At 37.2% G+C, this 13666-nt stretch overlaps 1 protein-coding gene across 2 annotated transcripts in view; it reads left to right on the forward strand.

Moving 5' to 3' along the window:
* COL4A2 (collagen type IV alpha 2 chain) overlaps positions 1–13666 on the forward strand; it is a 294543-nt gene that overhangs the window by 193492 nt on the left and 87385 nt on the right. For both annotated transcript variants that reach the window (XM_043992105.1, XM_043992106.1), the window contains exons 16-18: positions 756–800; positions 8486–8539; positions 10110–10176. In XM_043992105.1, coding sequence (XP_043848040.1) covers positions 756–800; positions 8486–8539; positions 10110–10176 — 166 coding nt within the window. The remainder of the gene's footprint in view (positions 1–755; positions 801–8485; positions 8540–10109; positions 10177–13666) is intronic.

The raw sequence follows: 13666 nt of genomic DNA on the forward strand, positions 1-13666 counted from the left end.
TTAGCTTTCAGAACAATAGCATATATTTACTTTGTGGCTATGTGTTTGTCCCCTAATTTCAATGTGCACATTATTTTCTGACATAAAGAACTGCTGCAGAATAATTTTCATAAGCCATTGACTCCCACACTCCTGTTTTCATATAGGCTAGGAAAATTGCAATGTTCCCTTTGGGGATATACTGCCAGATTTTTTTCCCAAGTGGAGCAGACTAGAATATTTGAATGAGATATGTCATTGGAAGAAATGAATGAAAAGCCTAAAAAAGATATTAACTGTAAAACTAGCAAAAAAAATTCTTGACTCATCAAAAATAAGGATTTTTTGGCACATGCCCTCTTCTATAGAAGTGAAATAATTCCCAAGATACATCCAGTAGTCTGATATGAAAATATACAGGATGTAAAAATAAATTTCATCTGTCCCTCCAGGTGTAATTGGGATATCTTCACCAAAGTGGAAGTCCACAAACACCTGTGGTGTGGTTCTCTTACACCCTCTTGCTGTGTCTCTCACCCAGGAGTTCATTAACATTTATTTCTTCACACACAGGACTGGTTTTTATACCAAACATATCATGTTCACATCATGTTTTGAAGCTGTTGCCTTTTTTAAGATTAAAAGTCACTTAAAAGTTTAAATGTACTTTGAGGGGGAAGAGATGTCCTAAAATAATGCCTCACTGATATAAAGATGTTGTCTTCCCCAGTGTCACATTTGGGACCCTTACTGATATTGTTCTTTTGTCCACTTAGGGTTGGCCAGGCCTCAATGGTGAACAAGGAGAACCAGGAGAGAAAGTAAGTGTGGGACATCAAAATGAGTCTTTTCTGTAAGTGCGACATCTTTGGATTGCCGAAAAACAAAACAAGCACACACACCCCAAAAGCTATGTCAAACTTTCATTAATGGGAAACATTTAAAACACTATTTGAGTGCTCAGTAATATTGCTGCTCCTTTCTTCTGAGTCCCTTTAAGGATGACCTGGATCAAGTCATCCTACATTTGTTGACACCCATCGCCCATGACATTTAAGTCCTTCCATTGTTGTTGCTTTGCTTCTTCATTTCCTAACTTCCTGACCTTAAATTCAAGACTCTACATCTTTTAGCCATAGGTGGATAACCCAGGTTATTATAGAAGTAAGCCAGGTTTCTCATTTTCTTCCACCTCACTCTTTCATTGTCAAACTGTCCTATTTCTTTAATATGTCAATTTCTCGGTCCAATGCAATACTAGTAGTTCCTGGTCATTTACAATGGGAGGTTTAATTAATGAAATTTCTTGCAAGCTGAATTTGTTTTTTAATACTGCATACCATATCACCAAAATAAAATACACCATACTATTTATTTATATTTTACCTCATACATTTAAAACACTCATTTTAATGTATGCTTTGTTTTTAGATGAGACAATCATGTTAAAATGTGTTCTGTGGACAGATTTTGGGCCAGAAAGCATTATGTGGAAAAAGCACTGTAGATCTAGACTTCATGTATGGTCTTTTTTTATGATCTATAGTTCTAGGGACAGTATACTTATAAGCCATTATAAAAAAAAATTGATTCACTGTGCAAAGAATGTTTCATTAACTCAGCCTTTCATGGGGCTAGTCACATGAATAGTAATGGCAATAGAGGGAGTATATCTGGAAATGACCAATGTTAAGAAAAAGACACCATTAGAACTAATAATAATATATCCATACACATATTTGCATGACACCATTTGGACTAACAGTGTGACTTTATAAAAACAACTGGATGGGGACTGAGAATTGAATCTATGACCACAGAGCATAGCAGTAATAATTCTACCACATATGAATTGAATCCATGACCTCATTAGGATGGTACTCTAATCAAGTATGCTAATCAGACTTAAACATAAGTCTGAAAGCATTTCAGAGTCTTCTTTACATTAGATTCTCAATTCTCCATGCTAATAGAAGGGAGCATAAACACAGAGAATTGAAATCCACATGTAATCTCTTTAACCTAATTTGGTAATGGCATCTTCTTCCAGCCCTTCTCCCTACCCTACCCTCTTACTAGGGGAACCTTTTATGAGAATCAAGGATATCGCCAAATCAAGGGGTATGGTACCAAGTGCAAAGAAATTCTGTCATGAGGCAGTCCCACTTTAGTGCCCCATAGAGCTCTTCATGGAGACTATTCTGGACATTGGTTTCCAAGACATTTAAATAATGAACCATGATGATCAACCACTGGCAGATAATTAAAAGATAATGATGCAGCAAAAACTATCCTCATATCAGGATCCTTATTTCCATGTTTTAATTATAAGGCCAACACAACTGGCATCTTTTGGGTTATTCTTCCAGGCTCACCCTTCGTCTGCTTCTAGTGGGCTCTGATACCATACCAAAGTTTATAACCTTGGATCTTGGTTTTCTTACTATATTAAAACCATTGGTTTTTGCTATAAGATGATTGCATGCTATAATGTCACTTGATTCCCTATTTACTGGTTCATATATGCATTCTCCAAATCTAGGCTGAACCATTTGATACTGCTTCAAATGTCCACAACAACTAATCATTGATAGTATTCTGAAAAGAAGAGGAACTTACATATCATCCTAGATAGTAACAATAACATATAGATGGAGACAAAAGTCAGTGTTGCTCTCCCAATCAATGTGTTAAACAATAGAGAAGATCCTAGAATTACAGGATTACAGAGTTGAAAAAGGCCTAAGAAGCTATCTAGTCCCACCCATGACTGAATCAAAATCTCCAACAAGTGGTCATTTGTACTTTGCTTGAAGACCTCTAGTGTCAGCAAATCCACTACCTCCATAGGCAGTCTATTCTACTTTTAGACAACTATAATAATGAGGAAATTTTTCCTTCTTATATTGAGCCAAAATTGGTCAATGTGCAATTTCCACACATTGTTCCTAGTCCTTCCCTCTGGGGCCAAGCAGGACAAGTTTCATCCGTCTTCTATCCAAGTGTTTAAATACTTGAAAATGTCTGTAATGTCCCCAGAGTATTCTCTTCCTTAGGTTAAATATCCTGACTTCCTTCAACTGTTTATGGTATTCTATATTCTCGAGTTCTGTCACCATCTTGGTCATGGTCCTCTGACAAGCTGGTCGGTGTCCTTTCCAAAAGGTGGTACCCAAAACTGAATATAGTATTCCTATTAAATTCTGGTGAGGGGCAGACCTTCATTCTGAACATCATGCTTCTGTTAATACAGTCTTAGATGACGTTATCTTTTGGGCTTCTGTGTCATGTTGTTGTCTAGCCACATTTTCTCCACCCTGTATTTATGAAGTTGATTCTTTGCACTTAAGTGTAAGGCATTACCTTTGTCTTTACTAAGTTTAATCTCTGATGTAACAGAAATTCCACTCTGTCATCCTTCCAGATTTGTTTATTTTGCCAATTTGATAAGCATGCCATCTATGCCTTTATCCAAGTCCTTTATGAAAATGTTGAACAGAACATAGCTAAGAGTAGTTCCCCAAGAACACTGCACTAAATACCTTCCTCCAGGTTCTCATCAATACATTTATCACTACTCTTTGGTTCTGATCACTCAATAAATTCCTAATCCATCTAGCTATATTTTCATCTAGCTCACACCTCTCTCTTTTATCTATTAGGATAGCATGACAGACTGTCTAATGACTTACTGAAATTTAGGCATAAAGCACCTATTCCATTCCCTTGACCTTGTAACCTAATTCTGGTAATCTTATCTAAAAAGGAAATGTGATTAGTTTATCATAAGCCATGATGAATCCATGCTAGTTCTTAGTTATCAGTTTCCCTTGTAAAGACTCCCCTTTGGGGCAGCTAGGTGGCGCAGTGGATAAAGCACTGGGCCTGAATTCAGGAGTACCTGGGTTCAAATCTGGCCTCAGACACTTGACACTTACTAGCTGTGTGACCCTGGGCAAGTCACTTAACCCCCATTGCCCCACAAAAAATTTTTTAAAAAGACTTCCCTTTAACATGTTAAAATATTTTTCTATCAATCAAAGTCAATTCTGCTGGCCTTACATCCAAAGGAATTCACCCTCTTTTGAAAATCAGAACATCTTTTGCTAATCTTCAGTCCTGTACCTTCCCACCTGAGCTTCATAGGTCTTCAAAAAGCATTGGTAGTGGCTTTATGAGAAGCACAGCATAATGCCATGAATCTCTACACAGTGAATTTGCCATTTGTATCAGGCAGATGCTCCAGCCACATGGTATCATTGTTTCTTTTGGAATTTCATGAAGCCTGGCCCAGATGTTCATTTCTGGCTAATTTAATGTAGCTTTCCACAGTTGGAATAGCTTGGGAAACAATAGATACTTTCTGTCAAGTGGGATTCTTGCAGTTGCTAAGAGAACATGGTTTGCTTGATAAGGGAGTGGGGGGGAAGGGGAAATAGGAAATAGTTGGGGCCCATTCAAATGACTCCATCATTCTGCTAGATAGCATTATGATGTATGACAGCAACTTCTACTATGTGCTGTCTTTCTTGCCAAGTTGTGTCACCTCCTGCTGTCTGTTCAGCTGTGTTCAGAAGTTTAATATTATAAAATGTAACCAGAAACCAGTTGCAGCTTCAGGGGATCTATTGTAAACAGCAATTTAAAAAATACATTTAGAAAGCATAAAAGAAAAGAAAACTTACTCCCAGGGATGGCTTTTGGCTTCCATCTCTAATATACACATCACTCTTCCTATGAGTTTATAGAAGTTCTGCAAGTAATACCCTTTCCAAACAGATATGATTAAACTTCCTTTGAATTCAGCACTCTATTTTTAAAAATTAAATATTATTTATCAAGTTTCTAGAAGCCCCAATTCTTCCTTTTCCTCTCATTTATCCCTGATAATCATTTTAAATAGCAAGGTACTTGTGAATACTTGATCCAGAAAACCCCATAAAATCATTCAGGTCAAGGAGTTTGAATCTTTCAGTCTACTTCAAGAAAATCCATTAACTTCCTGAGCTGTCAAGAACATGCCTGTCTGAAAAACGACAAAGTATTTGAAAAGTCTCATGTTAAAGAAAAAATGAAAAAAGGTATTCCTTTATGTTGATTAAAATGGTAGAGTTAATATGTACCCAGGCAAAGCAACCAGGTTGGATACAGCAGGTTTTCTTAAACTTTTTCCTCTTGCGGCCCCTTTTTGCCCAAGAAATGTTTCCACAACACTGGGCATATAGGTCTATAAAATAGGTATATGTAAACCCTTTACTGTTACCAAATTTTTGTAACCCCCACATTCAGTTACATGACCCCATATGGGATTACAACCCACAGTTTAAGAAGCTTTAGGATACAGGATCATCAACCCTAAAATGATGCTGAGTTCTTGTGGCAAATGCAGAATTTAGTGTCTTAGTCTGTCATCATTGAGCATACTCCAGTCAGCAAGGCTCCCAAAATATTCAATCATACCTAGAGTATTCATAGTGATATCAACCCATTCATGAGTTCTCCAGACATATGAGATAATACTTTTGAAAAGGAACAGATTGTTCCTAAGCCATAGGAAGAGATTGGTCAAAAGGGTGGGAAAATCCTCAAAGAAACTTAAGAAAAAAAATTAATGGTGTAGGAGTAATTGTGACATTAACATGTGAAAAAAATAACAACTTTAAGAATTAAATACTATTATCCTTTCTTTTTCTAGAATAGAAACGTGTTTCTTAGCTGAAGTTGACTTTTGACTTCAAAATAAGCAAGGACTATGGAAATGTTTTGCTTGATATTAAACTATAATTGTTCTGTAACAAATCTTCATTGAGAGCTTAATGTCTTTTGGGAATATTGGGCCCACAAGTAAGGCTCTAATAGTCATTCCTTCATGTATTCTTCTGGTAAGCATGATTAGGCTAAATCCCAGCATGAAGTTCAATTGATGTCACATTTAGATATGGTTATTGAGCCAAATGAGTTTCATATGCACTGTTACAAGCCTCAAGAAAAGAATTTTAAAGCTATTCCTGAATATCTGAGGTGGAGACTGATGATTTCAGTTTGGATTTCACATTAAAATCATCCATCATGTTAACTATCTCTTCAGCTTACAAATTTGACAAGAATGTCATCTATGTCTTTTATTCAAGACTGACAAAAATGTACAGCATAGGACAGATTTCTGAGTGTTTTCACTGGATACTTTTCATCCAAACTGACAAGGAGCCATTAATATCTATTGATTGGGTATGATCATTCAAGCAGTTCCAAATTCATCATATCTGTATTATGAACCAGTTCATATTCCATCCTCTTGTGTATGTGATGACAAAAAGCTTGGTTGAAAGCTTTGCTGAAATTTGAGTATACTATGTCTACAACATTCCCCTTATATACCAGTCCAGCTACTCTGTCAGAAAAGGAAGAAAAGTTAGTCTGGCATGACCTCTTCTTAATGAAACCACGCTGGCTTTTAGTGATCATTGCACAAGAATTACCCTTTAGAAATATGTCCTAGTATTTTGCCAGGAATTGATGTCAAGTTTGATTATGGATAACTTGCAGCTTATGCCTTCTTTCCTTTTTTAAAAATTAGGACAATACTTGTTCTTCTATAATTCTATAGTACTTTTCCCATTATCCACAAAGAATATACATTCATAGATGGAAGGGCTTACTTTGATTTTCCATATGTATCTAAATATAAATCAATTGAACAAATCATTGATCTCGATGGAATTCTAAAGAAAAGTTCCTCTTCACAGAACTATTTCTTCAAGTCATTCTCCAGAGCCATCCTGGTGTTGACACCCTGGGTACTCTATTTGGGGAATCTCAGCACTCCCTCTCTCCACCAGTTTCCACTGGTTTGACTACGGTTGGAACTACCTACAGAAGAGTCCCAAAACTGTCATAGTTGTTACAAGATGGATCCTCCATATAATTTTCAAATTACTGAAAAATTCAAAAATATTATCATTGCTGTGGGTTCAAATGCCAAGGAGAAGCCCTTAGTGTTATCTTTTTAAAAAAAAATAGTCCCTTCCTTAGTTATTCACAATATTTAATTATACAAAACAGCTTGATCCCCACTCCACTCAAATACACTATAGTAGAGCTTCTTTGATACATTCCTTTTTGATGTCCATATCATGGAACATCATGATTATTTGACAGCTTGAGGTATCTGACAGATGGTGGTGGTGGTGGTGGTGGTGGTGGTGGTTAGTGAATTCATTATCACAGTATGACTAAACCAAGTAGCTATGGCTATGTCTATATCTACATGGTACAACATAATGTGGAGATTTGGTATGTTTCTATTTATTTGATCTAAACACACACTCCCAACTAAATGATCATGACCAGAAATTTAATCATCAGTAGAACTGTACTCTTTGTGTGATAGCCAGAAAAACAAAGTAAAATGTTCCGTCCTCACAAAGAGAAAAAAAAAGAATTGATTCTCCTTATCAAAGAAATCAATTAAAATGTTTCCAAGTCAAAAGTCATGGAATTAAAGAAGACTTTACCTAGATTTGTATTATCCACTTGGTTGCATTAAAGAACAATAGACATCTCGCTGACTACACTTATGATATACATATATCGAAATGCTCTGAATAACATTGATTTTTTTAAAAACCTGATGCTAGTGGATAGAGCACCAGCCCTGGATTCAGGAGTACCTGAGTTCAAATCCGACCTCAGACACTTAACACTTACTAGCTGTGTGACCCTGGGCAAGTCACTTAACCCCAATTGCCTCACTAAAAAAAAACAAACAAAAAAAAAAAAAACCTGATGCTAATTCAATTAGGTTGATATTTTGGTCTATGTGATTACACTGTTCAGATTAATTGGACAAACCATTTCCAAATTCACACTTCACTTTTTCTGTGATAGAGACGACAACAAATTATATTTTATCTCTGCATCAGATGCTTGGTGTGCTGAAGAACAAGGGAGAGTAGAAAAAACTTGGAAAATTCTGCCTTCTCTTTTAAATCTTAAGCTCCACCTAGTGTCTAAGAGAATGAAAACTAAAACCTTGTTCCTACTTTTAAAAGTCCAAAACTAAATTAATTTCAGTTTAGTTAAGTTGAAATTGAAGCCTTATGTAATTTAAAGTATACATTCATGGCAAAAAGATGTCTTAATTTTAAAAATCGTTAATCTGAAGCCAAATTATTTACAGCTCATTTCATTGATCCATGAAGTTTTGTTTGTTTGTTTGGAGTTCCTGCTATATCTGACTTTGGTAAGACAAATTAAATTTAGCAAGACAAATTAAACTAAAAAAAACTTCACATTTTACACACACACACACACACACACACACACACACATCTCTAACAAAAAACTTAACTATTTTTTAAAAAGTAGTGAATAACTGCCCCCAAAGGAAATAGAAATCCACATAAACACATTGCCATAAAGATTTGAAAAATATTTAAGAAAAAAATCCTAAATGAATAGTTATGATTATTCATGATTGGTGTTGGGTTTTTTTTTCCTCTTTTAGGGAATTAGAGGAACTGATGGATTTCCAGGAAACGATGGCTTTAAAGGACCACCGGTAATATGTCTTTATCATAAGTATCAAGAAATTATGTTCATCTTTGATCAAATTGTTTTAATTCATTTTTCTTGTGTTTGATTAGAATTTGAGAAGTATTAATGCTTTATAATTAGAGAGGGGACCTTGACACCAGAGAGGCCTTGTTCAAATCATACTTCTTGACGCTGTGTGACCCTGGGCAAATCATTTAACTTCTCAGTACTCTAGGCCAACTGGTTGCACATGCAGCCTGCAATCAGATTAAAATGTAATTGTGGGGCAGCTAGGTGACTCAGTGGATAGCGCACCGGCTCTGGAGTCAGGAGGACCTAAGTTCAAATCTGGCCTCAGACACTTAACACTTACTAGCTGTATGACCCTGGGCAAGTCACTTAACCCCAATTGCCTCACTAAAAAAAAAATGTAATTGGGAAACATTAAACAAAATAGGTAAAAATACAATAAGACATGGATTTTAAAACTAAGTTAATATGTGGTGCTTCCTGTACCCTTTCTATCTGACTTTGGCACCACTGTTCTAGGAAACTAAGACTCTAAATTGCAGAAATGGTACCAGCCTGCATTTGTAGACTTTCCTTATCTGTCCCTGTATCAATAAAATCATAGTTTCAGCTCCTGTCCCCTATCCCTATGATTGGAATATAGTTCCATGAGTTGCCTCCTTGCCATTGTATTGTAAATCAGAATTCATTTTTGATTGGATGAATAAAACAGCATTCAATCCAGTCATTGTGAATAACCACCTGTGCTGGTGGTCTCAACAGGGGCTGTGACCAGTGATTATAACCCCCTCCACACTTCTTTTCTGAAAATCCTTAGATAGTAAAATTTCCTCCACTTCTTTTACTAGCTTGCTTGGTACTAGGGATAGGGACTGGAGAAAGAAATAGTCTGCACCAAGAAATTGTCTCCTGATCATAGCAAAGAGTGAGGAAGAAAGATGAGAATTACCATTGAGAATTGAAGCTAAGAATTAGCATTGATAACTGTGATGAAAAAAAGCTTATTCCTACTTGAGTATTCCTAAGAGAGAAACCTAAAACCCTTAGTTAGGGTTATAATAAAAGAAGTATACTTTTATCTGTACGTTATATACCGTACATGTCCAATATAGACCACATACCACATCTGGAATTATAAAATGACAAAGAATTGAGCAACAACTGGAATAATTAGTGGAGCAAGGTCAAAAGAACCTAAATAGGTCTAGACCAAAATATAATGGCTAGAAGAAACACAAATCAATTTACAGTAATTTGAAGACTAAGTATCAAAGAGAGAGAACAGGCACAGAAGCAAAATTAGAAAAGATGGGGAAAATAAACGTTGTTGACTTGAGATTGAATCTTGGGATAATTTAGATGCTGTGGAATTACTTCCTTAGACATATAACAGTGAGCATGCCATGCCATGCCTCACCTGTTGATAGTTTAATCAACACATATAAGAAGAAATCTTGCCCTATTTAAATAACATGTAAGTTCAGCTTTGGTCTTTGAAAGTATGCTTCCAAATACTCCAAAAAGCTTTTATCTAAATAAACAATTTCCTCTTTTTCCATCTTTAGGGAGACACAGGTGATCGAGGTCCCCCTGGACCACCTTCATATTCACCCCACCCCTCTCTAATAAAAGGTAAGTATGTCATGTCTGCTAGTTTGGTTCAAAAAGAAAGACTTACTAAGCATTTTCATAAATAAGCTCCAAGCAGACCAAGATTGTTTAGGATTTTTTACCTTAGGAAAATTGTATGTTCATCTCCCATATTTTCACAAAGAGATAAAAAGAACTGACTCAGGGCCAGCTAGGTGGTACAGTGGATAAAGCACTGGCCCTGGATTCAGGAGCACTTGAGTTCAAATCCTGCCTCAGACACTTGACACTTACTAGCTGTGTGACTCTGGGCAAGTCACTTAAGCCTCATTGCCCCGCAAAAAAAAAACCAAAAAAACAAAAAAACCCAACCTGACTCTTCAAACACTCCCCACCCCCGCCCAGCCCCACAATCTGGCTTCCATCCCCATTTCTTAGCTGAAACTACCTTCTCTGAGGTTACCAATTATCTCTTAATTTCTAGACCCAATTAGCTTTCTTAGCCTTCATTCTCGTTTACCTCTCTGTAGCGTTTGATACTGATCTGTCCCACCTTCGTTTTGAATATACTCTTCTCCCATGAGCTCTGTGAAATTGCTGTCCCTTGCTTCCCTTCCTACCTGTGTAATGACTCCTCAGTCTTCTTTGCCTGAATCAAAATCATTCTATTCCTCACTAAGTGTGGGACTTTCCCAAAGCTCTGTCCTAGGCCTTTCCTTTCTACACCCTCTATATCTTTCTATGTATATCTCTCTATACATCTGTATTATGGTCTCATATTAATAGCTGCATGATTGACATCCCCACCTGGTTATATTGTAGGTATCACTCTCAATACATAAAAAATAGAACTCACCTATTTTCCCAACTTCCCTGTTTTTGTTGATTCTGGTTACTCAGGTTCACAACTTTGGAGCCAACCTCTCTCCCTCACTTTCAAATCCAATTAATTATTTAGCCCCATTGATTCTGCCTCCATAATCTCCCTTCCATCTGTTGCCTTCTACTTTTTACACATGCAACCTTTGCTGTCACTCAGACCCTAATCACTTCTCACTTGAACTGTTACAGTAGTCTCTTAGTTGTTCACTCAACCTAAAGTCCCTCCCTCCTCCAATCCAGCTTCCATACAGCTCTCTTGAGACAGTCCACATCATCCAACTGCCTTTTGGACATCATGAACTAGGTAACTAGATAGGTATTTCAAATTTGGACAGTTGGATGGTGGAATGGATAGAGTGCCAGGCCTGGACTCAGAAAGACTCATCTTTGTGAGTTTGAATCTAGCCTCAGATACTTACTAGCTCTGTGACCCTAGGCAAGTCACTTACCCCTGGTTTGCCTCAGTTTCCTTATCTGTAAAATGAGCTGGAGAAGCAAATGGCAAACCACTCTAGTATCTTTGCCAAGAAAACACCCAATGGGGTCACAAAAAGTCAGACACAACTAAACAACTGAAAAAAAAAATCTCAAATTTGGCATATTCAAAATAAAACTCATTCTTTTTCCCCAAAAGCTCACCCTTCTATCCACCTCTTTCCTTTATTACTATTTATTACTATATATACTAATATATTAATATTACTTTATTACCACCACCACTCTCCCAATCACCGAGCATCACAACCTCGATGTCATACTCAACTTCTCACTCACACTCTACACATCCAATCTGCATCATTTTTTTTCATTTCTTCTTTCACATTTCCCATATGTGTCCTCCCCCCTAATACAAACTTTCATCACATCTTACCTAGACTAGTACAATAATTACCTGATCACGGGGGCAGCTAGATGGCGCAGTGATTAAAGCACCGGCCCTGGATTCAGGAGGACCTGTGTTCAAATCCGGCCTCAGACACTTGACACTTACTAGCTGTGTGACCCTGGGCAAGTCACTTAACCCCCATTGCCTGCAAAAAAAAAAACAAAAATAATTGCCCGATCAGTGTCTTTGCCTCAACTATCTCATCCACTCAGCACTCAGAGTGATTTTCCTCAATCAAAGGCCTGATCATGTCACTCCACCCACCCACCCCCATTCAGTAAGTTTCAGGTGCTCCCTATTACCTTCAAGATCAAATATAATGTCTTCTATAGTCTAAAGTCCTTTACTTTTTTTTTTCTTTTGGCAGGGCAATGAGGGTTAAGTGACTTGCCCAGGGTCACACAGCTAGTAAGTGTCAAGTGTCTGAGGCCAGATTTGAACTCAGGTCCTCCTGAATCCAGGGCCGGTGCTTTATCCACTGTACCACTAGGCTGCCCCCTAAAGTCCTTTACTTTTGATCCCTTCCTTCCTTTCCTGTCTCATACTTACCTCTACAAATTATAATCTAACTATACTAGCCTAATTACTGTTCCTCATCCATGATACTCTATCCCCCATCTCTGTGGCCTTCATGTCTATCTCTTTTGTCTGTAATGTTTTCCCTCCTCACCTCTACCTCTTAGTTTGCCTGCCTTCCTTCAAGGCTGAGCTCAAATCTTACCATCTTCAAGAGACTTTCTTGTGTCTTCTTTTCCCTCCCCCAACCCTTACCACTGCCAGGGTGCCAGGGTTCTCCTTCTGAGATTACCTCTATACTTCTCTCTCTCTCTCTCTCTCTCTCTCTCTCTCTCTCTCTCTCTCTCTCTCTCTCTCTCTCTCTCTCTCTCTCTCTCTCCCTCTCCCTCTCCCATATATATATATATATAGTTATATATAGTTATATATATATAGTTATAATTATAGTTATAGTTATAGTTATTTATATGTTGGATTTCCCATTAGACCGTTAGCTCCTTGAGGGAAAGGACTGGTATTGCCCTTCTTAGAATCACCAATATTTAGTGGTATGCCCAGCACATAGTAAGCACTTAAATGTTTGATGACTAACTGACCATCTCTTACACAATTATACTTCCATTAATTTTTCAGAATTGCATCAGCTTTTTTTAGAAGCCACATTGTCTTAAGCTTGTAGTTAGCTTCCAGATCTTTTTCTCATAAAATAATGCCAACCTTGAGACTGGCTTTGGAGTCAGAGGACATGAGTTCAAGATTCATTTCACAAGCTCTTCCACTGTCTGTGTGATTATGGGCAAATCTCTTAAGCCCCCTGTAAAGTGAGATTGAACTAAATGGTCTCTAAAGCCCTTCACAGGGCTATATCAATGATCCTTTGATCCAGTGATCCCTCTATCTTGTTCTTGTACAATTGGTCTTTTGAACCTAAAGATAATGTCTTTTATTTTAAATTCCATCTTGTTAGTTTCATCCCAGAATTTCTGCTGCTTTCATTTTGAATCCAGATGGTATAGTAGGATTAACTTTTCCTCTTTTCTGCAAATTTCATAAGCACCCTTTCTTTCTATTTTAGCAAATCACTGATAAAAATGCATAATGAAGCTCAGGACAAAACCTTATAGGACCCCACTATAGGACTGTTGGGATGAATTGGATAATAATATATAGGCTTAGAACTCAGTGGGGCATTAAAGATAATCAATCTGGTCCAACCATCTCATTTTACAGATTAGGAAACTGACACCA

This window comes from Dromiciops gliroides, chromosome 3, assembly GCF_019393635.1.
Source record: "Dromiciops gliroides isolate mDroGli1 chromosome 3, mDroGli1.pri, whole genome shotgun sequence".
In the NCBI taxonomy this organism is placed as follows: Eukaryota; Metazoa; Chordata; class Mammalia; order Microbiotheria; family Microbiotheriidae; genus Dromiciops; species Dromiciops gliroides.